At 41.1% G+C, this 27,744-nt stretch overlaps 1 protein-coding gene across 3 annotated transcripts in view; it reads left to right on the top strand.

Moving 5' to 3' along the window:
• The window catches only part of CCDC68 (coiled-coil domain containing 68), a 58,508-nt gene that overhangs the window by 8,626 nt on the left and 22,138 nt on the right, over positions 1–27,744 (top strand). For 2 of the 3 annotated variants that reach the window (XM_061400254.1, XM_061400256.1), the window contains exons 2-8: positions 6,857–6,952; positions 11,223–11,351; positions 12,877–12,963; positions 14,802–14,942; positions 16,166–16,291; positions 18,056–18,184; positions 24,613–24,695. In XM_061400254.1, the coding sequence (XP_061256238.1) occupies positions 11,235–11,351; positions 12,877–12,963; positions 14,802–14,942; positions 16,166–16,291; positions 18,056–18,184; positions 24,613–24,695 (683 nt within the window). In that variant the 5' untranslated portion in view covers positions 6,857–6,952; positions 11,223–11,234. The remainder of the gene's footprint in view (positions 1–6,856; positions 6,953–11,222; positions 11,352–12,876; positions 12,964–14,801; positions 14,943–16,165; positions 16,292–18,055; positions 18,185–24,612; positions 24,696–27,744) is intronic. The other variant, XM_061400255.1, reaches the window with a different exon arrangement.

Raw genomic sequence — 27,744 nt, 5'->3', positions numbered from 1 at the left:
TCTTAGATTATTGCTTGCAAACAGCATTGCTGTGGCTTGGGCTCAGTGCTGACATGCATGTCTTTTGATGCACTGCGCATCATTTTCAGGTAAACTGCACAGTCACCTGAGGTTTAGCCAGCTGACACTGGATGTCACCATTGTGCTGTGTAATGTCGCTGCGGAACAGGTGTGCTGTTCAGTATTCGGGGCACGGCCAGTCTCTTCCAGGGTCGGGAGACACGTTAGTTTTACTTTCCCCTCATATAACCTCATTACCTTTGTACCGTCTTATTGTAACTTAACTCTCTCAGTTTCTAATATCTAAGCTCTCTATCATAGTGACTAAGAATGCTGAGACAATTGTCAATATTTTTAGCTCAGAACTGAGAAGCTGAAAACTCAGACAGTGTGCCAAAGCAGGGCTCTCGCTTCCTAAGCACTGAGTCTGGCTCACCTAGGTAGGAAAGGAATTTGTGCATGAGCATGCTCAGTTACCCAGTTGTGTCCTACTCTTTGTGACCCCATGGACTGTAGCCCTCCAGGCTCCTTTGTTCATGGGATTCTCCAGTCAAGAATACTAGAGAGGGTAGCCATTCTCTTCTCCAGGGGATCTTCCCCACCCAGGGATTGAATCCGTGTCTCCTGTATTGGCAGGTGGATTCTTTACCACTGAGCCACCTGGGAAGGCACAGGAAAGGAATTTACTGGAAGTAAACTCGGCATCCAGAATTGATGGGAAAACTAGATATGGAAATGGGAGAGTCCAGTGCTGGTACCCCGGCCAAGATCAATCCCGGGGATACAATCCTCTGGGCATTGCCACTGGGTGCTAGGTACCAGGTGTTCCTGCTGCTGGATCTAAAGCACTGCTCTGTGCCAGAGTCCCTCCTCCCCAGAGCAAGAAGGGGATTGTCACTGCCTCTAGCACAACAAGCCGGAGGGCCAATCCTTTGATGACCTTTCCGGGCGGGAGCACTCAGCTGACTGACGGAGTCTAGGAGTTGTACACACGCTCCAGCACCAGGGAGTGACGAGGAAGGAAGAGGTCTTCCCTGCAGAGGCTCCTGCAGAGGGTGACCCCACATACCTGGGAGGGAGAGTCAAGCTGGGCACCCGCCGTGCTGCTGTGGGTGTCAGCACTCACGGAAGTGAGTCGAGAATGCCACAGTGTGGTCAGCTGCTCTTAACCAAGTGCCCCTTCCACCGGGGGTCCTAGACTCAGTTGCATATGCCCTGTGGCACCTGACAGCACCCCAGACATCACTGTCCCTGCCGTCAGCCCTCAGGGAGCCTCACCAGCCAGGGCTAGACCTGTTTTTGTTTGCTTTTCACATTTGATATTATATTGGAGTATAGCCGACTAACAATGATGTGCACAGCAGAGCGACTCAGCCGTACTCACACCTGTATCCATTCTCCCCCAAACTCCTCTCCTGTCCATGCACCCCAGTGTTCCTTGCAGCACTGTTTACAATAGTCTATGGCTTCCCAGAGGGCTCAGCAGGTAAAGAATCAGCTTTCAGTGTGGGAGACACGGGTTCTATCCCTGGGTCGGGAAGTTCCCCTGGAGGATGGCATGGCGACCCACTCCAGTATTCTTGCCTGGGAAATCCCATAGACAGGAGAGCCTAGCGGGTTACATTTCATGGGGATGCAAAGAATTGGACACGGCTGGGCACGATAAGACCTGTTTTAAGTGGGCTAAGGAGAAGACTCCTTAGGCAAATTGAAAGTCTTATGTTTCAGTCTATTAAAAAAAATTTTTTTTCCCTACCCATTTAAAGAAAAAGAAAAAAAAAAATGATAGGTGACCCTTTGTACCTTGTTCTTAGAACAGGACTTCATGCAAGTTCCAGCCTGGAATCTTGCTCACCGTTAGCCTGGAATCCTCTTCTCCCAGATGGCCACATGGCTTCACCTCCTTTATTCAAGTCTTTTGCTTAAATGCCACCTCTTCAGGTTGGCTGTCTCTCTCCGTCCATCCGAAGCAACCCCGCTTTTTATCCTTTACCCTGTTCTGCGCTTCTTCATGACACCACCTCTGACTATGTCTTCTGTGTAGCTGCTTTGTTTCGTGTCTGTCTCCCCTTCTGTACTGAGAGTCCCGTGAAAGCAGGGTCCTGGACCTGGTTCTGCAGCTACAAATTTCTAAAACTGCTGTATTCAATAAATATTTAATACATGAATGAATGAATCAAGGGTTAAATAAAGGAAGGACACTCTTTTGTTAAAATCTCTAGTCTGTAGACAGTTCCTGTATTCATTTTCTAAGGTTGCTAAAATAAAGTACCACAGAGTGGCTTAAGCATAGTACTTTCTCATCTCTCAGTTCCGGAGGCTGGAAGTTCAAGATCAAATATCAAGGTGTTGGCAGGGTTGTTTCCTTCTGAAAATTGTAAAGAAGAATCTGTCCCCTGCTTCTCCTCTGGCTACTAGTGGTTTTCTGGCAATTTTTGGTATTCCTTATCATGTCGAAACATCACCTTGGTCTCTGCCTTCAGCTGAACATGGACTTTTCCTTGTGTGCATTTGGGCCCCAATTTCCCCCATTTATAAAGACATCAGATTGGATTAGGGTCCACCTCACGCTGGCTCCCTGGTAAAGAATCCGCCTGCAATGTGGGAGACCTGGGTTCGATCCCTAGGTTCAGAAGGTCCCCTGGAGAAGGGAAAGGCTACCCACTCCAGTATTCTTCCCTGGAAAATTCCATGGACTATACAGTCCACGGGGTCGCAAAGAGTTGGACACGACTGAGCGACTTTCACTTTCACTCTACTATGACCTTATCTTTCTTTTGTTCTTTTATTTATTTATTTTTCTAATTTATTTTTTACTATGTTTGTTTCTGCCATACAAGAACTTGAATCAGCCGTAATTATACATGTATCCCCTCCCTCTTGAGCCTCTCTCCTCTTCCACCATCCCACCCCTTTAGGTCATCACAGAGCACCTAAGTATGTTTGCAAAATGATGAGTGCTCATTGTGTCCGACTCTTTTTCGACTCCATGGACTGTAGCCCACCAGGCTCTTCTGTCCATGGAATTTTCCAGGCAGGAATATTGGAGCAGGTTGCCGTTTCCTCCTCCAGAGGATCTTCCCAACCCAAGGATCGAACTGGCATCTCTTGCATTTCCTGTGTTGACAGGTGGATTCTTTATCACTAGCCCCACCAGGAAGACTCAGGTTTGCAAGGATTCTATTTCCAAGTAAGGTCACATTCTGAAGTACAGGGTATCATGGCTTCAACATATAAATGGAAGGGAGGACAAAATTCAGCCCACATAGTGCCTTATATGTGTTTATTGTATAATAGCTGAGCCATTTGTATGTCATTAATCAGAGAAGTAGGTTTAGTTACATAATCCTGGGCACCCGTGATGTGTTGGTTTGTCACATAGATTATAATTCGAAAAATGTGTGTGAATTGCTTTGTAAATAGTAAACTATTCATTGTATGTTAGCATAATCAGCTGGGGATACTGACAAATCATTGATGCATTATCAAGAAAGAATCAATACTATGGATTTACTGGTCTTAAAATTTCGATTTTCCTCTGCAGCCCAGCTCGATCTGCAAACTGTTTAAAGTATTAGTGGCTTCTTTTCTACCATTCAGAATACTTGTCAGCAGTAATTGTGGAAAATGGCTTTATTTTATTTACTTACTTGACAAACATGTACAAGTCATTTTTTTATGTGCCAGGCGCTATCAGTCCTGAATATTCACTGGAAGGACTGATGCTGAAGCTGAAGCTCTGATACTTTGGCCACCTGATGCAAAGAGCCTGATGATGGGAGAGATTGAGGGCAGGAGAAGGGGGTGACAGAGGATGAGATGGTTGGATGGTATCACCGACTCAATGGACATGCGTTTGAGCAAACACTGGGAGATGGTGAAGGACAGGGAAGCCTGGGGTGCTACTGTTCATGAGGTCCCAAAGAGTTGGACACGACTGAGCGACTGAACAACAAGCTCTATTACCCCTGCTTGGCAAATGTTAACTCACAAACAACCCCATGTTATTTGTTATTTATACTGTCATTAATCATTAATAATAATATTATCTGAATTTTACTGATAAAGACACTGAGGCACAGAGAGGTTAAGGAATTGCTCAAGGTCACACAGCTACTGACTGGCAGAGTCATGCCAGGCCATAAAACTGGGCAGTCTGCCTTGAGGTCTTTTAGTTGTAGAAACTTCTTTCTCCACGGAAAGTCTCATGGAAAAATTCAGTGTGAGACAGAACAAAGCAGAACTGCTTTGGTTTGAGTCCAGACAGCAAAGCCCTGTCTGCCCAGCACCGCCCCTTCCCTTGGGAGCCCTGTTTGAAAAGCCCAGATCTAGGAAATAATACCTCTTGGCCTGATGCCACTCGTAAGCTGTCTTCAGTCCACTCTAGCATAAAACAAATAAAATTCTTTTCTCACTTTAATTAACTGATTGTGTTTTATTTTGAAAATTTTATCTGCCTAATCTACTTCTGGGAGAAATAAAATGCTAAGATGGATTTTCCCCTGTACGGTAATGCCATATGGCAATTTGCACTTTGCTGGCTTAAGTTCCTCTTGGGTTTCTTTATACAAATGAAGGACTGTGGCCGTGGACGCTTCCTGAACCAAGAGAAAGATGGGATTTGATTTCGTACAAATAGAGATGCATGTAAACTTTGCAACCAGATAGGCATGACTTAGCCCCTGTCTTATGGACTGCTTGTTTTCTGTGGTCCTTCATAAGATAAAATCATCAAAGCAACGGTGTTAGCAGTTACTGTCCCGTGAGTGCCTTCTACAACTGGAGATTTTAAAAATCGCTCGTTTTTACAACTCTCGGGGTTATCACCCCTATTTTACAGATATGTAAGTTGAGGTTAAGGTTTTATGAAACTTGTTTAAGATGACCCAACCAGTGAGAGGAGGAGGTAGGATGTTTTGAGAAGTATCAGTAGAGCAGAATTTTTTTTTTTGGAGTATAGTTAATTTACAATGTTGTGTTAGTTTCAAGTATATGGCAAAGTGATTCAGGTATACATATATATGTGTGCATGTGTGTTCTTGGTCACATCAAACTCTTTGCCACCCCATGGACTATAGCCTGCCAAGATCCTCTGTCCAGGGAATTTTCCAGGCAAGAATACTGGGATGAGTTGCCATTTCCTTCTCCAGGGGTAGCGCAGTGGTAAAAAAGTTCTCTTGCCTCTCTCTCTCTCTCTCTCTCTCTCTATATATATATATATATATACACACACACATATTCTTCATATATATAGACACACACATACGTATACCTATTCTTTTCAGACTCTTTTCCAGACCACCATCAGATGTTGAGTACAGCCCCTGCGCCACACATAGGTCTTTGTTTATCTTTTTATACATAGTAGAGTGTATTCATGAGAAGCGAGGTTGCTCAGTTGTGTTGCAACTCTTTGCGATCCCATGAACCGTGTAGCCTAGCAGGCACCTCCGTCCATGGAATTTTCCAGGCACGAGGTCTGGAGTGGGTTGCCGTTTCCTTCTCCAGGGGCTCTTCCCGACCTGGGATTGAACCCAGGTCTCCCGCATTGCAGGCAGACGCTTTACCCTCTGAGCCACGAGCAATGCCCCAGTAGTGTGTATGCTAATCCCAAACTCCGAATTTATCTACCACCTCCCATCCCCACAACTGTCTCTTTTGGTAACCAGAGGTTTGTTTTCTGTGTCTATGAGTCATTTCTATTTCGTGTGTGCTGTGCAAAGTCATAAATAAGTTCATTCGTGAAGCAGAATTTTTTTGATATTAAGAATAAAAGGCAGGTAAGAGAATATATTTTAGGATATATAATGAGAGGCTTGATGTGATTTTCAAATTATAAAAGACAGAATGCAGTGAGGTTCATTCTAAAGAGTGACTAATTCCTATGATGTAATGTCCCTTATCACTTGGTAATGTTCACAGTGTATAACCACTGAAAAGAAAAGAGAAGGGAAATCACCAAAATGGGAGGGTAGAACAAGGGAGACTGAACTGAAGAAAAACGGCAACGAAAAACTCAGACCGAGGCTTTGTCTGCCTCTATTTGCCTCCTTCTTTTGCTCCCATCTGCTGCCATTCTTTACCCCATGGGAGCGCAAACACTTCCCCGTAAAGGACCAAATAGATAGTCAGGATCTTAGACATTGTTTGCCATGTATTTTCTGCCTCGAATCTACTCAGCAGAGCTGTTATGGTGCAAAAGCAGCGTAACGACACATAAGTGCTTGGCCATAGTTATTTTAGACTACAGCTTCATTTGTGGACACTAAATTTGAACTTCATATAATTTTCTGTGTCATGAAATGTTATTTTTCTTTTGAGTTTTTTTGGAATCATTAAAAGATGTAAGGACCATTCATAGACTGCCCTAACAGGTGGGAAGAAGGCAGCCTGGGATCCTGGCCGTGAATGGATAACCACCACGCCAGCCTGACCACTCCTCTCTCATTTCCAGACACATTGTTTATTGTCTCTATGGGCATTTCTTTTACTTCCACCATTAAAATGTTGTTTTAGGCTAAGAACTTAATCCCGGAAGAGACTTCAGAGGACCAAATAACAGACGTAGTTCTGCTCAGATTCTGGAAATAAAAAGCAGACTTTGCAGAGCTGCTACAGCCAAATCAAGTTCCCCTGAAACAAATAGAAGCCACAGTGGCTGTCTAAGAGGATTTAACATAAAATGGAAAATTCTTGGCATACTCTATTAATTTCATTGAAGATTAAAGGATAAATGCAGGACTTTGAATCATCCACAGAAGCTATTTAGTTCTAAATTGATGCTAGCAAATATTAAAATTCTATGTGGGTTTTAACAGCATGGGTCATTGCTAAATTTTAATTTTTTTCTCACCAGGGAATCTGGCCTTAATGTGATAGAAAGACTCTTGATCTTGGTGTCCAAAAGACAAAGGTTTGAATTTCAGCTGTGTTAGTTTTACTGTGATCTTGGGTAAGTTAATATCACCTGTAAGAATCTTAATTTCTTTATTAGTAATATGAAATTAATAATACTACTTCACTGGCCTTTTATCTCATTTTTTTAGCTCTTTACTATTAATTATGAAAATTTCAAGTAGGAGCACAATGGTAGAGAACTATAGAAATCCCACTGTGCAATTCATTGCATTTTTAATCAAACTTCTTTCATCTTTATCTCACCCCATTTTTCCCTCCCTTTAAATACTAGAGTAAAATATTCTCTTTAAAATTCCAAGTGTAATATTATTTCATCTTCAAGTATTTCAGTATGTATGACCAACAGATAAGATCTTTTAAAGGAATATCATAATTCCAGTATCACACCTAAAATGACAAGAATTGCAAATAATGCTTTGCAAAAATTGCATTAATTCTTTAACAGCATCTGTTATCCAGTCAGTGTTAAAATTCCCCTAGTGTTTTTAAAAAAAATGTCTATATAACTGGTTTATTTTAATCAGGAGTCAAAGAAGACCTGGGGTTTCACAGGTGGCTCTGTGGTAAAGAGTTCACCTGCCAATGCAGGAGACGCCAAATTCGTGGCTTGGATCCCTGGGTTGGAAAGATTCCTTGGAGTAGAAATGACAACTTACTCCAGTATTCCTGCCTGGGAAATTCCCTGGACAGGGGAGCCTGGCAGGCTGCAGTCCATGGGGTCACAAAGAGTTGAACACAACTGAGTAACTGAGCACGCACGCACTCACACAAAGATTCATGTATTGGATCTAGTCATATGTTTCTTAAAATGCAAATTTATGAAAATTTCTCATCTTTCTTCATATAATTATTTTGTGGAAGGAATAATAATATGTCTTATAGAATTTTATGTGATCTGGATTTGGCTGTTGGCAACCTTCACCCTTGTAGTCACTGAACTTTTTCTTCTTTTTCAGATATTTCCCACTGGTAGATAGAGGACTTGACACCTCACAGGTGGTGCTTCTACTTGTGATTGTAGCACATCTAGAGAACACAATGTCTGGCTGTCTCTTTTCCACTTTTCTGTTACAGTTGATTAGTGGAGTCCCTGGGGTTGATGCATTCTTCATCAACCTCTTGCCTAGTGTTTTTAGCACGGGTTGATGACTGTTGCTTAGCATCTATCACTTCATAACGGGTTGCAAAAAGTAGGTTTTCTAATTCTGTTAGTCCTTTTGGATTTATTGGTAGGAATTCTTTAGCACAATTTTCAGAATCAACTATATCTGGCCATGGAACAACAGACTGGTTCCAAATAGGAAAAGGAGCACGTCAAGGCTGTATATTGTCACCCTGCTTAACTAACGTCTTTGCAGAGTACATCATGAGAAACGCTGGGCTGGAAGAAGCACAAGCTGGAATCAAGATTGCTGGGAGAAATATCAAGAACCTCAGATATGCAGATGACACCACCCTCATGGCAGAAAGTGAAGAGGAACTCAAAAGCCTCTTGATGAAAGTGAAAGAGGAGAGTGAAAAAGTTGGCTTAAAGCTCAACATTCAGAAAACGAAGATCATGGCATCTGGTCCCATTACTTCATGGGAAATAGATGGGGAAACAGTGGAAACAGTGTCAGACTTTATTTTTGTGGGCTCCAAAATCACAGCAGATGGTGACTGCAGCCATGAAATTAAAAGACGCTTACTCCTTGGAAGGAAAGTTATGACCAACCTAGATAGCATATTCAAAAGCAGAGACATTACTTTGCCAACAAAGGTCTGTCTAGTTAAGTTTATGGTTTTTTCAGTGGCCATATATGGATGTGAGAGTTGGACTGTGAAGAAAGCTGAGTGCCGAAGAATTGATGCTTTTGAAGTGTGGTGTTGGAGAAGACTCTTGAGAGTCCCTTGGACTGCAAGGAGATTCAACCAGTCCATTCTAAAGGAGATCAGTCCTGGGTGTTCTTTGGAAGGACTGATGCTAAAGCTGAAACTCCAGTACTTTGGCCACCTCACGTGAAGAGTTGACTCATTGGAAAAGACTCTGATGCTGGGAGGGATTGGGGGCAGGAGGAGAAGGGGATGACAGAGGATGAGATGGCATCACCGACTCAATGGACGTGAGTTTGAGTGAACTCCGGAAGTTGGTGATGGACAGGGAGGCCTGGCGTGCTGCAATTCATGGGGTCACAAAGAGTCGGACACGACTGAGTGACTGAACTGAACTGATATGGTTACCAAGAGATATAGGGTAAATTCGTATCATAAAGGCAAAATAAATGTCTGTTTGCATTCCCTCTTGCTCTCTTTTCTGGGATACTTTTTAGTATAATGGTGGCCTGTCTCTGATGAGTTTGAGGATTGTTGGTCATAGTGGTGGTTTTTCTTTGTTAACAAAATTTCAAGAATTAAAAAATTTTTGATATGTTTTACTCAATCACAGTCATTCCTCTTCAGATTGGCTCTTTGTGTCTTATGCAAGTAGTAGGTGATCACTTTTCCACTTTCTGATATGACAAGATGTCTCAGTCTCACCTTCTGCACTTCTTGCCTCAGGTCTAAATCAGTCAAGAAGCCCTGGTTACATTTTTTTATTCATAGAAAATGGTGTACTAATAACACAATCTGAGCACTGGGAGTGTTAATTGCTTCTCTTTCTAAATTTTCAGTGGATAGACTTGGAATATACATTTTTAAATGAAGATAAATATTTTATACTCATGGTTTCAGTTTGGATTATAAGATTTTTACAGAACATTTTTGGTTCTAATTTAGAATTTTTTTTTTTAATGATAAAAATCTTGGCTCTTAAGACATTAAGACAGTGACTTCTTCATTCTACATTTTCTGTCATGTGGGTGACTCACATGCATGCACACACACACATATAATAGTTTCAAAATAGCAATTGCAATGTTTCCACTAACAGTGTTATTAATGAGTACAGTTTAAGATTGCTTTGTGATTCTTTTTGTTCTTAGGACATAGCACACCTGGAAAAATCAGTCCCAGGATTCTCAGGTGACTCAGTGGTAAAGAATCCACGTGCCAGTGCAAGAGACTCCAGAGACTCGGGTTCGATCCCTGGGTCGGGAAGATCCCCTGGAGTAGGAAATGGCAACCCACTTCAGTATTCTTCCCTGGGAAATGCCATGGACAGAGGAGGCTGGTGGGCTATAGTCCATGGGGTTGCAAAGAGTTGGACATGACTGTGTGAGCATATGTGTGTGATTTCAAATAGTTCATGTGGATATGCCACCGATTTGGTAGGCAAATGTATTCGTTTCTTGTTTTTTATTTTGGAAGATATCTTTCCTTTTAATTCAGTTATATTTTGTAATTAGGTAAAATAATTACACTGTTCAGGGTCAAAACTATAAATCACAGATTTTCTCCTTCCATCCTTCTTGCCTTTCTTAGAGAGATTATGATGCAATGTATCCTTTTGTGCCCCATGCTTTTTCATTGAATAAATATATCCTAGAGAAGATGTAGGTAGTTCATTTAATCAGGTCTCTTTTTGTGGGCACCTGCACTTTTCTTGATATTTTCTTATTACAAATAGTTCTTTGGTAAATGGCCTTTACAGGCTTTTGAGAGTTAAATAAAATGTAGAATATTAAAGGTCTCTGTGACGTGTAAAATGATATACTTACAAGTTTGTAAGTTATACATGTCCTGTGTTCTCAATCGTGTCTGACTCTGGGACCCCATGGACTGTAGCCCGTCAGGTTCCTCTGTCCATAGGGTTTCCCAGGCAAGAATACTGGAGTGGGTTGTCATTTCTTTCTTCAGGGCAACTGCCCTGGCCCAGGGATGGAATCCAGGTCCTTTGCATCTCCTGCGTTGGCAGGTGGATTCTTTACCACTAGTGTCATCTGGGAAGCCCTTATTGTAAGTTATATATGTGTGTGTGTGTGTGTGTGTGTGCATTTTTATATACATACGATTTTATCTTATTTTAGCTCCACAGACATTTATTAAGCACTTACAATGTGCTAGAATATGAAAATGAATAAGGCATAGTCTCTACTCTTGAGGTGTTATAGTCTAATTAATATGGAATAAGAAGAAAAATTCCATATTTTTCCATTTCAGTTTAATTTTTAAATTTCTAATCAATGATTGTTTCAACTGGTGGTGTTTTAATATTAAGTTAATTCCTGGATCTTAGATACATGCAGATTTCAATAATTTATAATATTTTCTAGTATTACTATATTCGATTACAGTGCCAGTACAGAACTCCGTTCAGTTTACAACCACAGAATTATAACATCAAAGGAATTAGTTTTGTCCCACTGATTTATGTTTTCCTAAAGCTGGATGTCACGATGACAACAGTAACGGGGACCGCGACAGTGCCCCAGGGGGGGAAGACGGAAGATGATTCTGCCATGTACGAGTCCCCATCAGCTCACATTATTGAAGAGACCGAATACGTGAGAAAGGTATGTGGGCGCTGGAAATCACGTTAGCACGCTATGAGTTTTTACAGTAAAGTCTGCTACAAATGAGCGGGCTTTGTTTCTCCCTCCCTAGAATATGTGAGGAGGAACAAACCTAGTTTGGCAAAGGACAGCCTTGATAGCTGACATGCAGACACGGGTGCATTTCTCTTGCGTGTGTAACCGTTTCTCTTGAGGGTATGAGCCTCTGTTCTTCACTTGGAATAAAGCTGAGTTAAGGACAGGGAGGATTTGAAACACCTGTCGGCATTTAGTTTGTCCCCTACTGTTCACCCCTGCCTCCTCCTGGGATTTTTGTCCTTGTGGTTGTTGGTTTGTTTGGGCTGCTCTGGGTCTCCGTTGCTGTGCGTGGACTTTCTCTGGATGCCGGGCGCGCGGGCGCTACTCTCCACTGTGCTGTGCGGGCCTCTTGTGTTGGCTTCTTTGGTTGCGGAGCACAGGCCCTGGGGCGCTGGGTCTCCAGTAGTTGCGGGCTCAGTAGTCTGGCCCGTGGACTCTAGGGCTCGGGCTCAGTAGTTGTCGAGCATGGACTTAGTTGCTCTGCGGAATGTGGAATCTTCCTGGATCAGGGATCAAAGCTGTGTCCCCTGCATTGGCAGGTGGATTCTTATCCAGTGCACCACCAGGGAAGTCCTATCCTGCGGTTTCATATATTTCTTAGTTCTTTCATCAGCGTGGAGACTTTGTTGCCAGCTAGATGTTTACCTTTCCTGCTGAGTTCCTGTCTTTGCTTACCTAACAAGGAACACCTTCTTAAGCAGTTCAGAGTAACTATCGCCAAGCACTACATGTTGCACATGATTAAAAATGTGAATCTTAACCAGAATCCAGTGATAATGGCTGACAAAAATATGTATTCTCATAAAATGTGTTTTAGAACAGATGGAAGAATTTGGACATAGCTAGTTTGTAACTTATTCAGGTCAAGTAATTCATCTTTGAGTGTCTTGCAGTTCCATAGATAACCAAGACATGAAGCTTATATTTCATGCATAAATTTGTACGATCTCTGAGTAATTATTCTCTAGTAATTGCTAAATAGTAGTTATTCTCTAGTAATTACTAGATAGTAATTATTTTGTAGTAATTATTGGATAGTAATTATTTTGTAGTAATTACTGAATAGTAATTATTTTGTAGTGATTACCAATAGTAATTGTTTTATAGTCATTACCAAATAGCAAATTAGTAGGAAATGACTATATAAAAAAATAGAACTAAATAGTATTAAACACTAATTACTAAATACAATTACTTCGTGGTATAACATTCATTTGGGTTATATTTTAGGTTTGCCTAAGGAACAGTTTTAAAGACAAAAATGCTCATTTTCTGCAATCTAAACAATATTAGTATAAATGTAAGTTATGTTGATGGCAGTTGTTTAAATATGATATCAGTATATTTGTACTACTTTCAGATAAATTTGGTACCTTGTAACTCGTATTGAAAAAGAAAGTTTGGGGGATTAAATGCCTTTGAAAAAAAATTTTTTTTTCCCTTTTAGATTCGAACTACTCTGGAAAAGATCCGAAATCAAATATTTAGAGATGAAGTAAGACATAACAGTGCAAATCACAAACTAGATGCAAAGGTAATGAATTTATCAAATGTACTGCTTTTATTCCTTCAGTGAGTGAACATAAAGCCATACAGATGTCACTTAAGTAACTTTTGATATTATTAAATTATTCTTTGCATGTCAAGTATTAAATCTTTTGTTGGTATCTAATGATGTTAACGAGCATATGTATGAAATATCTAGATGTCATTAGTAGGATTAGACTGGAGTGGCCAGATCTTACTTGAATATTCTAAACTTGACTTACTCATCTAAAGTATATGGGAAGATGTTGGCCCAGTTAGGATAAATGGAAGCAACATGTTACAGTGACAGACAAAGGTACGGACTTGTAGATTCGCCTGGGTCACACCAGTTGACACCCATTGGAGTCATTAGGCTGAGTGATCAGACAGTCCTTCCCCCAGGACCAGCCTTTTATTCATAATTTTAAGCACTCTGCACTTACCCTAGTCTGGTATATGCCAGGTTAAACCTCACCTGAACCACAGATACTTCATCAATGACAGTGTCATCTGCTCTGTAGAATAGCCGCAGAGAATACTAGAAAGTACCACATGATGATGCATAAACATAGTCTTTATCATCCTTATCTCCCAAACTAATGTGTATTATTATTATTTTCCAATTATTTTCTTAAGTTCTCTAAAACTGGCAAAATGATTAATGTTGTGACTGACAGGAAAGATCAAACATTTAGTTCTGACTATTGCTGAATTGCTTTGTAGACCTCCAAGTGAAGGTTCTAATGGATGGTTGGATAGCTGATTCTGGAGTTAAGGGCAGAGGACTGTGCTAGAAGGCTCAGACTATGGGGTTGAGATTTGGAGAGTAAGGATGGTATTTAAAGTTCTGAAACTGGAGGAAATGACCAAACACATGAGTGTGGATAGAAGTGAGAGAAAACCTAAGCACGGAGTCCTGAGGTTTCCAGTGTTTAGATACTGAGAAGAAGAAGAGGAATCATCACAGGAGGGGAAGAAGCGAAGCTAGTGAACGAAGAGGAAAGGTGGGAGAGAATGGAGCCGTTGAAGATGAGCAAAAAAGGGTTTCAGAAAGCGAGGAGGGACTGTTCTGTCATATGCTGTCTGTGAGTTGAGTAAATTGAGGGCTGGTTATCAACCCCTAGGGCTTCCTAGGTGGTTCAGTGATAAAGAATCCGCCAGCCAATGCAGGAGACCTAAGAGATGCCACCTCAATCCCTGGGTCGGGAAGATCCCCTGGAGGAAGAAATGGAACCCACTCCAGTATCAGCCATTGGCTAGAACAATGGGGAGGTTGTTGGAGCTATTCTCAATAGGAATAGCTTCTTGGGGATGTAGATAAACTGCGTTTCCAGTGGGTCTGCCTCGGGCATCTCAAACCACAGAAGGTCAGCAAACAACAGAGATACAAAAAAACGAACCAACTGGCTTTGTGGATATCATCTATCTCCTCAAAGGTCTTAATCGTATATGTGAAACTGTAGAGAATGTAAAAGGCATGAAAGATGTACTTCTTCTCTCCTTTCAATATTAGAATCTATGCATATTTGTGCAAATATAGAGGCCAGCTGCTTCATCTAGAATTTCTCATTGATATTTTAGAGTCAAAAGATGTATTTGTTGACCTGAATCTTGATATATGTCGTGTGCTGAGCTATGCTCAGCAGTGTCTGACTCTTTGTGACCCCATGGACGGTAGCCCGCCAGACTACTCTGCCCATGGGATTTTCCAAGCAAGAATCCTTTGGGTGGGTTGCCATTTACTACTCCATTGACATAAGTAATACTGAGCGATAATTATTGTTATCAAAGTTAGTAGAGTAAAAGAAAAGTCAGGTGTGTGATTTTCTTGTTTGTTCATTTCAGCACTGTGGAAACATTCAAAATGGCTCTGACTCTGCAGTGGATTTCTCTGGTGGCAGTTTGGATCCGCTCATGGAAAGGATAAAAGGAAAAGACCTACAGCTCTCAGAAATGAACAAAGAGAATGAAGTGTTGAAAATCAAGGTGTGACCAGTAGGAGGAAATTCTCCTTTTGTACTTTGAGCCTTTGAGCCAATAAGATAGATTCGTGCTTCTGTGAAAGCAGACAGTCATCCACATATATCCATAAATCCACAGTGTGCTCACAAACTTAGTGAAGCAGTTTTACACTTGATAAATTTAATCTCACTGTTTTATTTTGAAGATAATTTTTATTATTAAAATGATTTTAACAAAAGTTCAATGGGTATAGTTTCAAGACGTACAAGATGAGTGAATTCTAGAGATTTACTGTATAATATTGTGCCTATAGTTAATACTGTATTGTACACTTAAAATCTGTTAATGGGGCAAGTCTCATGTTAAGTGTTTTTACTGCAATAAAATTTAAAAATCTTTACATATACAATAATTAAATATTAATAATTGCATATAAATTAGTGCACTCATAGTGAAATGTCTCATTGTTTTGTTTAGCTAATTTATTGTTGGTGCCTTATAGTTTCCTTTTTTTGGCTTATTTTATATACAGTTTTATGGGGCTTCCCAGGTGCTACTGGTAAAGAACCACCTGCCAGTGCAGGAGACATAAGAAACACGGGTTCGATCCCTGGGTCGGGATTCGATCCCCTGAAGGAGGCCATGGCAGTCCACTCTAGTATTCTTGCCTGGAGAATCCCATGGACAGAAGAGCCTGACAGGCTACAGTCCATAGGGTCACAAAGAGTCGGACACCACTGAAGCGACTTAGCACATTTAGCTTTATAGTGATTTAGTAGGTAAATCTTTGTAGCCATCCTTGATTATTTCTTAGGTGAAATCCTTGAAAGATTCATGACACTTTGTCTTTATTGCCCCTAGTACTTCAATCTTGTCCAGCTTCTATTTTAGGAAATATATTTTTAGTACTGTCGTGGCCACTGATGATAAAACGCTTGCAAATTCCTGTATAAGCCAATGGGGCACCAGGGAACACTTTACAGGGTGTGGTCTTTAATGCAGGGTGTTGTTCTTAGCTCTTGCTTGGCTGCCCAGTGCTAATCACTTTCATGACAGCCCCAGTAAATAGGGCCTTCTCATTTTGTTTTCTTCTTACCAGGTAACAGCATCTTTGCTCCCAGCCATTGTCTATGAGGGTGCATATGGTTTGGTTACAGACTGTGCTTTTGGTTGCCCATCACACTGCCCTGTCCTTAACCCTGCTTGTTGTACCTGTCAGAGTGTGCACAGTGACCTTTTGTTTCTAGCTCGAAGCCTCCAGAGAAGCAGGAGCAGTGGCTCTGAGAAATGTGGCCCAGAGATTATTGGAAAACTATCAAACACGGTCTGAAGAAGTAAGAAAGAAGCATGAGGACAGGAGGCACCTCCTCCAGGTACTGAGCCAGAGGCTGGCACACTGGTGAACTAACCTCCAAGTTGTCCAAGTCTCCCTTTTAGGGAGGAGTTAGATGTGAAACAGGCAATGGCCACGTGACCAGGCAGGCCCTTGGAAGGCCAGTCTGCCCATCTTCTGCCCTGATCCCCCCCAGCCCTGGTACTTGGTACCTGGATGTTACCAAGCTGCTCTGTTGCCACCGTTGCCCAGAGCCCTGCAGAGCACCGGCGGGAGAGAGGACATGCCACTCAGCCTAGAAATCAGGGATGGCCCCATGACGCTAGCCAGTGGCTTCTCTTCTGGCTCTGCCTTTGACTAACTAGGTGACCCAGTTGAGTCATTCTGTCTCTCTGGACTTGACTCTAAAATGAAAAAGTTGGGGGATTTCCCTGGGGGTCCAGTGGCTAAGACTCTGCATTTCCAATACAAGGGGCCCAGGTTCAGTCCCTGGTCAGGGAACTAGATCCCACGTACTCACATGCAGCTAAGAGTCCACGTGCCACAACTAAAGATCTTGCATGTCACGACTAAGACCTGGCACAGCCAAATTAATTAATTAGTTTAAAAAATAAATATTACAACATTTTTTTTTAAATGATAAAGTTGGGCTTGATAAATAGGTTCAAAATTGTTTTGGTCCTGGAAAGATTCTTCAGAGGAAACAAACAAAAATCATGTATATGTACATATATATTTCATATTAAATTATATTTTATATTTCTATATTTTAATATATGCATATATACATTAAAATCTTATAATATTATATGAATGTCTGTATATCATACACATACACTTTTTATTCATTTGTTTTTAAACCTGAACTATGTATCCTAAGACCAATAAAACTGTATCTGGAAAATGTATTCAGGACTGGGGAAGAGGAGAAGTGTGTGTATGTGTGTTTGTCAAAACTCAAAACAGGAAAGCTCATTCAGGCTTGGGTGGGGCATCTGATCTCTGCCAGCTCCGGCCCTAGGAGGGTCTCTGGGGAGCACGGTAGGAAGCCCACTGCCTAGGTGACACACCCTCAAGCTTCTGGCTCTGGGGGTGATGGTCACAGACTCGTAGGCATGAGGGTGCAGGTGAAGTACCTAAGTGAACGAGTGAGCAGGGGGATGGAAGTGCCCGTGTCCCTGCAAAAGGGACTCTGCCCAGCCTGAGGTTCCGGGGCAGGAGTGCCCACCTAGTGAGTTCAAGGGAAAGCAGACACTTTTTTTTTTTTTAATTGAAAAATCTCAAGTCCTATTAAATACAGAAGCAGATGTGTGTGCTCACGTCAGTTGCAAGTCAGTTGAAACACTCCCACGTGTGGCCTAGGGCCTGCCTGCTGAAGACTTGTCTGCTGTCTGTTAGTATAACTCCTAGGTTCAGTGGCTCAGTGATAACCCCCTGACACCGTGGAGATAAGTATTCTGTTTTTATGACATTTTCTGATTAAAAATAAAACATTTTTTACTTGAATACATAAGATCTTGGTTTTGTTCCATGTAAATTTTGTTGAGAAAAATTCGAAAGTTTTGCTTTTTTAGAATTACTGTCTTTTCTTTCTGTCCCACTTTCAGAGAGGATGCTTTTTAGTAACAGATATCAACTTCTAGAAATAATATTTATGTATTATTAATTCTCCATTGACTTAGTGTTGCTGTAGTCTATCAGCTTTATTTTAAAGGAAGACTGAATTCACAGAAGTAATTCTAGAGATAATATCTGTATCAGTTTAGTTAAAACAATGGTCTGACAACTGCTTTTCTAACCAAAGGTGGACAAACTTGAAAAAGAACAGAAATTGAAACAGCATGTTGAAAATCTGGATCAAATTGCTGAAAAGCTTGAAGAAAAACATAAGCAAATCACAGAGTTGGAGAATCTTGTACAAAGAATGGAAAAGGTAGGTCCTTGGAGAATTAGAGGCACTTTTTCCTGATATAGTTAGCATGAGAATGAATGAAAATAATATGAAAATAGCATTAAGTGAAAGTACTCTTTGTTCATTTCTTGCCTTACACATTTACATGATGTGTGTTGTAGTTACAGAGCTACCTTTTTACAAACACTGCAGTCGTATTATCTGTCACTTTTTTCCCCTAGTAAACGTATGGCTGAGAAAGGGGAACTAGGTGAGGCCGTGAATAGAAACAATGGAAAGGATCACAAAGCCCATCTGCTGCCGGTCATGGCGCAGCGAATCCCTGCAGTCGCAGCGCTGTGGACTAGTCCATGGAGTGTTTATTTTTGGCCAACCGTGTTCTTTTAGGTTCGTAAACGCCTATACCTGCCATAGGACAGGCATAGTTCACAAATGAGAAAAGACATTCTGTGGAAATTGTAACTTTCAAAAGAGACAATTTAGGGAAGAATGATAATAGAACAAAAATTATTGAAAGTTTCATGCAGCACTTCTTTAAGTAGCTGGCCCTCCAAATACACACAAAAAGTGAACACGTACATTTCATTTGGCATGCCTTAGAATTCAGAATTCAGACAAACCAAGGAATATTTTTTAATAGTAAATAAACAGTTGGCATCTTTGAAACTGAGTTGGAGTAGATAATACAGACTTTTTTAACTTCTCGTAAATATTGCCTGGCGTTGTTGTCGTTGCTTTCCAGTCGCGACTCTGACCCCACGGACTGCAGCATGCCAGGCTCCTCCGTCCTTCATCCAAAGTTTGCTCCGATTTATGTCCACTGAGTCTCTGTCCTTCACGCTGTCCTGGAATTTGCAGATTCATGTCCATCAACGGTGGTGCTGTCTCACGATCTCATCCTCTGCTGCCCTCTTCTCAATGCATTTTTATATTTATTATACGAATTTGCCGATTTGCCTCCACTCTTCTCAGCCTTATTTTGTTTTATGAATCTGCTTGAATTGAGGCTATTTTAGAAATGTCAGGGCTTCCCTGGGGGCTTGGTAAAGAATCCACCTGCAATAAGGAAGACCTGGGTTTGATCCCTGGGTTGGGAAGATCCCCTGGAGAAGGGAGTGGCTACCCACTCCAGTATTCTGGCCTGGAGAATTCCATGGACAGAGGAGCCTGGCAGGTTACAGTCCATGGGGTTGCAAAGAGTTGGATACGACTGAGAGACTTTCCCTTTCCTTTTCCTATAAATGTCACTTCCAAAGCATCACATTTCAACATTCAGGATATTTGCCTGAGAAAAGTTTGATCAATTTTTTACATATTTCCTAAGAATTTAATTTATAACTGTGAGTTTGGCTGAATTTGTGATCTTAATGAAGGTCCTATGAGGAAATCATGAAAATTAAAGAAGCCTAAACTTAACTGAACTTAGTAATAATAATCTACAGCTACAATTGTGTTGTATGGTGGGTGATGTTCAGTGTTTTACTTTGGCCAAAATCACAGGGCTAGAATGCTCTCAAGTAGCTGGTTTGCCCACGTGTAGCAGTTTATAAGTTAGATGTTTTGGACAAACTGTAACATTTGGATGAATACTTTGCTGTTCGAGTATTTATCCTGCAAATGGATAAAGAAGATGTGGTGCATATATACAGTGGAGTATTACTCAGACTTTAAAAAGAATGAAATAAACCGCTTGCAGCAACATGAATGGGCCTAGAGACTGTCATACTGAGTGAAGTCAGGCAGAGAAGGGGAAACATCGTACGGCATCCCTTATGTGCAGAACCTAACAAGAAATGGTACAAGTGAACTTACTCACAAAACAGAAACTGACTCATAGACTTAAAGAATGAACTGATGGTTGCAGGAGGGAGAGAGGATGGCGAAGGGATAATTAGGGGGTTTGGAATTGACATATACACACTGCTATATATTTAAAGTGGAAAACTAACAAGGACCTACGGTAAAGCATAAGGAGCTCTGCTCAGTGTTATGTGGCAGCCTGGATGGGAAGGGATTTTGGGGGAGAGTGGATACATGTATATATATGGCTGGTTCCCTTTACTGTCCACCCGAATCTATCACAGCATTGTTAATTGGCTGTAGTGCAACACAAAGTAAAAAGTTTTTTTTTCAAAGAATATTTATCCTGTATATAAAATCCCATGGACAGAGGAACCTGACAGTCTACAAATCCATGGGGTCACAAAGAGTTGGACATGACTTAGCAACTAAACAAAATTGTTTGGCAAACTCAGATAGCACAAGGAACATTTGCATTGAGGAAGGGAAGACAATTCCTTTCCTCAATTTAAATAGAGTTGCTTAATTAAACTACTTGATTAACCAGCTTGACATTTAAATTTAGGTTTGCAATCACCTCAAACCCAGTAACACTGGGTCATGTTTAGTGGCCAGCTGTCAGTCCCTGAAAATTAACAAAAAATAACGGAATGTAATTTCTATCTTCTAGAAGCCCGAGGAAATCTGCCCTGGATGTGAGTTCATCTCAGAATTCTGGGGTATATTCACTGGACTATATATATTCAACAAGTATTTGAGCTCCTACCATGTACCAGGCAGAGCAAGAGGCTAGATATCTATTTGGGGTGGACCAGATATAGTCTCTTTGTGGAGATTGCAATATAATGTATCTGGGTCATGTGAGACTCCAGGAACTTCCCAGCCCTCCTTTCATGCATTCTCACAGGGGTCCTCAGGGAAGCTGACATCCTACTGAAGGCAGGGGAACGGACCCCAGCATAAGGTTAATCAGCTTAGATCCTGGCAGATTTTGAGAAGTGATGGCCTGGCATTTGTCTTGATATTGACCCTTAATGGAGAGTTCTCTCGAGGAGCTTTGTGACACAGTAAGTGGACCGGACGCCCAAGGTTCAGCAAGTTCATGCAGGACCCTTCCAGAACATTCTAGTTCAGTGACTTCCTAAAGCAGAGTCTTTGGGGATCTCTGGGAAGTGGAGGTAGATGGGGATGCAGTGGAAAGAAAATGTGAAGGAATTTTTTTTAATATCGTTTAAGGATCCATTATATTTGCAAAATGATCAAACAAATGTAAGAAGCAAAGCTTGGTAGCATCTTGTTTTAAGGAGATACTGAGCATACAGGCCATGATGAAGGGTTTCTCAGGAGCGGAGTGTGTATCAGAATGAGGAGGGATTACTCTTAATACCTTAGTAATTAATAATAAAAAGACATGAGTTCAAAAAGAAATGACAATTAAAAATGAACATCCCCAACAAAGGTTGATAAATACTGCCCTGGTGGTGAGCACCCCCCTGGAGAAGGATTCATTTTCTACTCATTGCATGAGCCACTGCTCCAGTAAATAGCCATTAGTGGTATGAGGTCTGGTAATGAACACATTACTTAAAACCTTCACCATCTGTCCCGCTTTAATCAGGAATGCAGTGAGAATGAATCCCATAAACACAGTGATAAGCCAGCAAAAGCACCCAATAAGAGCATTTTAATATGGCATATGTTCCTTTGGCTAGCAGGGCACTACAGTTGCGTCGTATTTGTTTTCCAGTGTCGTTGATTTAGCTCTAGTAGAATTTTAGAGCTCAGAGGCACTTTTGAGACCACCTAATTTCTCATCATCATTTTATAAACGAGGACCGTACGAACAAGGAACTATTCCACAGTCCTCCAGTTAGCAGTTTACAAATCCTTTCTGTTATGCCCCCAGCTTCTCTGCTGTGGGATACAAAGGATGTCCATGATTCCTGAATCATTTAGATGTTAACATATGGCAATGATTTACATTGGTGTCCACTTCACCTTGATCAGTAAATGAAGTGGTGAAGTGAGAGTCGCTCAGCCGTGTCTGACTCTGTGACCCCATGGACTGTATAGTCCATGGAATTCTCCAGGCCAGAATAGAGTGGGTAGCCTTTCCCTTCTCCAGGGGATCTTCCCAACCCAGGAATGGAAGCCAGGTCTCCCACATTGTAGGCGGATTCTTTACCAGCTGAGCCACAAGGGAAGCCCAAGAATACTGGAGTGGGTAGTTTATCGTTTCTCCATGGATCTCCCTGACCCAGGAATCAAACCAGGGTCTCCTGCATCGCAGGTGGATTCTTTACCAACTGATCAGGGAAGCCGTCTTCAGTAAATAGGGTGAGGGAATGCAAGCTCTTCAGAGATGTGGTCTGGGCAAGAGTGCATTGTCCACTGGGTGGCGCTGTGAACGCTTTTTCCTTTCCAGAAGATACTGTCCCTGAAAAGTGAAAAGTGCTAACTGGCCTAGTGTGATCTTCCCTGTTGTCAGAGAGGAAGCATTAAGAGTCCAAGCTTCAAGGACCTACTGTATAGCACATGGAATTCTACTCAATATTCCCTAATAACCCGCCCAGGAAAAGAATGTGAACAAGAATGGATATATGTATTACTGAACCACTTTACACCCGAAACTGACACAACATTGTAAATCAACTATACTCAAACATAAAATAAAAATTACATTAAAAAAAAGTTCAAGCTAAATACTGGCGCCCTGGCCGAGGCAGACTATTTGCTTGTCCTGCTGTGTGGTCTCCTTAAACCCTTGTTATAAAGATCATGAACGGAGAGTAAGTCCATTAGGAAGAATGTTTGTCAAAACACCATTTTTTCCCTGTAAATTCTAAATATATTATAAGTGATATGTTTCTTTGGTGATCCAAATATCATAATAAACTTTCAGAGTATCGTGTTCTCTCAGATCAACTAGAACTACAGCAGAAAAATATAGATGTATATGTATATAAAACCAGAATGCCACAGAAAAGTTTTGAAAAATTTGGTATAAATTTTAAAATTGACAGCACACATAAGATATGACATACATGGCACCTTCAAATTATTATATGTTGAGGTTCTAATGTGTTCTAGAGAAGCATGTCAACCTTTCACATACATCCCAATTGTCCCAACATTTCAATGTAGGTAGTATTATCCCCATTTTAGGGATGTTCAAAAAGTCAAAAAAATGACTCTGATATATTTAATGAATACATGTCAGATGTTTTATTCAACTCCTTAACTAATGAAGGAACCAGCAAGATGGTAAAGCTGATTTAGATAAAATATTTTTTGAAATTAGCTGTTGACCTGCATTTTGAAACAAGGAACATAAGACAGGATTCCTGGGTTAGATACGAAGGTAGTTCACATTCTTTAGGTCAAGAAAACATAACCTTTGGGATTACTTTTCTACCAGGCAGAAACCCACAGATTAACAAGCAACTGCACAAAATCAGGGCTCTAATCAAGTAATAAATAATAAAGTCAAACACAAAGAAATTCTCCAAGAGAATTAAAAAAATTCCTTGGGTCAGGTTATTAAACAATGACCCAATACGACATTAAAATCGTGTATTTTGAATCATAAGTTTTGGTTAATTTTTCTTAACAGTGATAAGAGCTAGAGAGGTTAAAGCCTTGGCAAAAATTACACAGTCACCAAGTTTCAAAACCAGGTCAGTCCGTGTCCAGAGATGTTCTGATATTTTGCTATAATGGCACTGTCTTATATTTTACCAAATAAATTCTGCAGAAGGTATGATTTTAACCAGCATTGCAAATAGTGTCAAAACATCTATTTCCATCAAGTATAAAAAAAAGTACAATCATGACAGCTTTGTTTTTCATGGATGTATCTGTTTTCCTCTTGGATGGAAAGAGTTTGGTTTAATAATGACATTAAGACATTTCTTTAGGTATTCTTTCAAAATGTCAAAATTTCTGTTCCATCCTAATTAGGAAGTGACTTTATCACTTGTGGCTTTGAGCCTTCACCAAAAATACATTTGCTACTTTTCTACCTTCTGACAGTTGCCGTGTGAGAGGTAGGTATCAAGACCAGTGCAACAGTATCCTTGGATACCAATAACTGAGACTAATGTAGGAGAAGCAGGTGGAATGATGGGAGAACCAGTGCCTAGAGAGAGATGAGCAGTCAGCGTTTGGGATGGGATGGAGAGACGCAGAAGTTTGACCAAGAAGTGGGCTAGGGAAGGAGCCAAGGTCTCTAGACAAGTGAGGGCGGTGAAGACACCTAGTCTTGACCTGTTATTCAGCTACTTGTAAAGGGACAGCAGAGGATGAGATGGTCGGATGGCATCACTGACTCAGTGGGCATGAGTTTGAGCAAGCTCCGGGAGTTGGTGATGGACAGGGAGGCCTGGTGTGCTGCAGTCCATGGGGTCGCAAAGAGTCGGACACGACTGAGCGACTGAACTGTGCTGAGCTGAAACCATGCAGGAGAATGCCTGTCTGGGCCACTGGGATGGACTGTAACAGCTCCCTATGAAATTAACTCTTGAGCTCAAAACGTATTTCTGGTATTACAAGAAGCATCTTTAGTGAACAGTTTGCAAGAATGCCTTGCGAAACACACACACCCACCAAGGACAAGAAATAAGCAAGATTTGTCTCTTGTTTTCTCCTAGGAAAAGAGAACACTGCTAGAAAAAAAACTGTCTTTGGAAAACAAGCTGCTGCATCTCAAATCCAACGCTACAAATGCTAAAAGGTTTGCAAACCTACCTCTGAAGTAAAAGCAGTTCCTGGTGTATTTGCCCTCCTCTGGTCCACTGAGCAGAGGATAGAAGGCTTCTATCCCACAAGAGAAAGGAAGCCTGAAAGTGTGTGAGGAAGGGAGATTTGTTCATATAACTGTCATGTGTCTCTTCCTTTCTAGCTACTGGGGGATCAGGAAGGAAGCAGAGGTCACTGTGGGTACAGGGAGACGGCTGTGTGTATGGGAAGGGGGCAGTTAACCCTTTTGAAGAGTAAATGAGCCTGTCCCCTCTCCTGGTGCTGAACAGGTTGCTGTTGAGGTCTCCCTTCACCTGATGCTACTGATTTGGTTAATGGATCTCTGCTTCAGCTGGCATTAAATTAGCTAGCCCACAAGTGGAATTATAAGGTAGTTTTGTCGTGCTCCCAACTTTGTAGAGAATGAAGGAAATACTGTGAAAAGCATCCTTAGTTCTTGGGACTTACTTACAAATACTCATTTGGTGTGCTGGTCCTGGGTGTGCTAGGGGTGGGGGTGGATTTATGGATATCAAACGGCTTGACTGCTCAGCTGCAATTTGAAAAATTCTCTGAAATATGATAGAATAAATGGTATTACATGAAATTTCCTGAACTTTTTCTTTTCATTTCCTTTTCTTTTAATTCTAAGCCTTCCACAATCATCATATATTCTGATATAACATTCAAAGTTCAATCTGTTTCAAGATCTTAGTTCATCCATCTACAACTGTTGCTCTGGGCACTGTTATGAATCTCAAAATGTGCACATTCTTATTCTCATTTAATAACTTATACTCAAACATCAGTTTCTCTTGGTCCTTTGGTTTTTTTCCTATTTCCTTTTGTTTCCCTGTTATCTCTTTCTCTTCAGTGGACCACAGAAGAGAACTGAGCTGGCCCTGACCATTTTGGACTGACCCTGTACCTACATGTTTGAAACACACAGAGATACTGCTAATATTAATTTCCCTGAATGCCTGTGAGCAGGCATACAGCCCCAGAAGGTGGGTTTCTAACTTGTGCAGCACTGCACATCTCTAACTTACAGGCAGGTCTTCCCCAGGTGGCGCAGTGGTGAAAACCCTGCCTGCCAGTGCAGAAGACGCAAGAGATATGGGTTCAGTCCCTGTGTTGGGAAGCTCCCCTAGAACAGGAAATGGCAACTCACTCCAGTATCTTGCCTAGGAAATCCCTTGGACAGAGGAGGCTGGCGGGCTACAGTCCTTGGGGTCACAAAGAGTTGGACATGACTGAGGCACAACACAGCAACCTACATACGTCTCTGTAGATAAGGAAGAAAATACTATGGAAACTATCCATAAACCTTTGAAATTACTTGTATTTACTCATAATTTAACTCTAAGTAAATTTTTGGCTTACCTTTTTTTTTCCTAAAGAGAATTTTCCATGCAGTAAAACTACAGTTGAGGCAACATGCCTTCCATTAAAAGTATAGACAATTTGTTTGATTTTTTCTTTAAAAATAGTTTGTTTTTTTCTTTCTGGATAATAGGTTTTGTCAGTGTTTGAGCCAAAAATGTAACCATTTTAGAAACCAAACTGATCTGTTCTTTCAGTTCTATTATATATGAGCTGTCATGATGAAGAACTCTCAAAAAGCTCTTGACGTTTTAAAAGTATCTTGAGGGAAATGGATGTTTTGTGTTTCCAAAAGGGTATTTGAACGCCCTGGCTTGTGCAGTTTTCATAAATTGTAGGTATCACAAATATTTGTTTTACTTGTTACTTCGAGCTGTGTGTGGAGGTATTCACTTTGCTGAGTGACAAGAAAACAAAATCAGTATGAGTCAGATTCTTTTGGTTAAAGCAACAGAGACTTGGTGAAGCTAGCATAAAGGATTTCTGTTCACGATTGAGACTGGATAGATACGGCTGTAAAGAAGATGTACTCATGGGAAGATAGGAGGACCACACTTTAGCACCTAACGTGATTTGAAAAATCAGGTTATTTTGTTGACCCTGCTTGGCAGTGTGTTATTTATGCAGTTTCACTCTTTGGTTGTTCTTGTTCTTCCTGGATGGTTCATTACCTTTTCCCACCATCTCTTCCTTTCAAATTCCAAGAAAAGATTCTGATTGGCCTAATACTACTTCCTGTTTTGGTCAGATTGAACACACTGACCAACACCTACATGGACATCCAACCAGTGGTCTGTGGCAGGTGCCCCCTCCCAATCTTGTGGGTGATCTCTGCTTTTCAAGCAATAGCTTAGGCCTGCTTCCCTATGGGGCAGGGAAGACGCTGTGGGCGATTTGGTGGCTTGGGTGATTTAATTTCCCTTAAACATAGATAGTGAGTTAGATAGGTGCCATGACTTTCTTGAATTGCAGTGAGCTTCTATCATTTTGATAAAGAGATGAAAGACTTAATATATTGTAACTTGGCATTTCTAATGTTAGAAAGCATCTCAGAGGATGATAACTTTTAAGCTTTTATAATTCAAAAGAAAAAGCTTTTTCTTGCATAAAAGAAGTCATGTCTGACTCTCTGCAACCCCATGGATTGCTGCATGCCAGACTTCCCTGTCCTTCACTCCCTCCCGGAGTTTGCTCAAATTCATGTGCATTGAGCTAATGATGCCATCAAACCATCTCATCTTCTGTTGCCCCCTTCTCCTCCTGCCTTCAATCCTTCCAGCATCAGGGTCTTTTCCAATGAGTCAGTTCTTCGCATCAGGTGGCCAAAGTACTGAAGCTTCAGCTTCAGTATCAGTCCTTCCAGTGAATATTCAGGACTGATTTCCTTTAGGATTGATTGATTTGATCTCCTTGGTCCAAGGAACTCTCAAGAGTCTTCTCCAGCAGTTCAATTCAAAGGCATCAATTCTTCGGCACTCAGCCTTACGTGGATATGTATATATCATTAAATTAAGCTAATCCTCACAATTACTTCTAACAAGAGTTAAAAGATTTGGCAGAAACATCTTAAAAACAAGGGTGACCCCATATTTTTACTACTGTCAGTACTCACTGGCATGTGGATGTGCCTTTCAGTTTTTAAAGTAACCTCAGTTACCTTA

The sequence above is a fragment of the Bos javanicus genome, chromosome 24, assembly GCF_032452875.1.
Source record: "Bos javanicus breed banteng chromosome 24, ARS-OSU_banteng_1.0, whole genome shotgun sequence".
Classification (NCBI taxonomy): Eukaryota; Metazoa; Chordata; class Mammalia; order Artiodactyla; family Bovidae; genus Bos; species Bos javanicus.
Note: the sequence above shows the minus strand (reverse complement) of the source record. Positions and strands in the feature narration are given on the sequence as shown.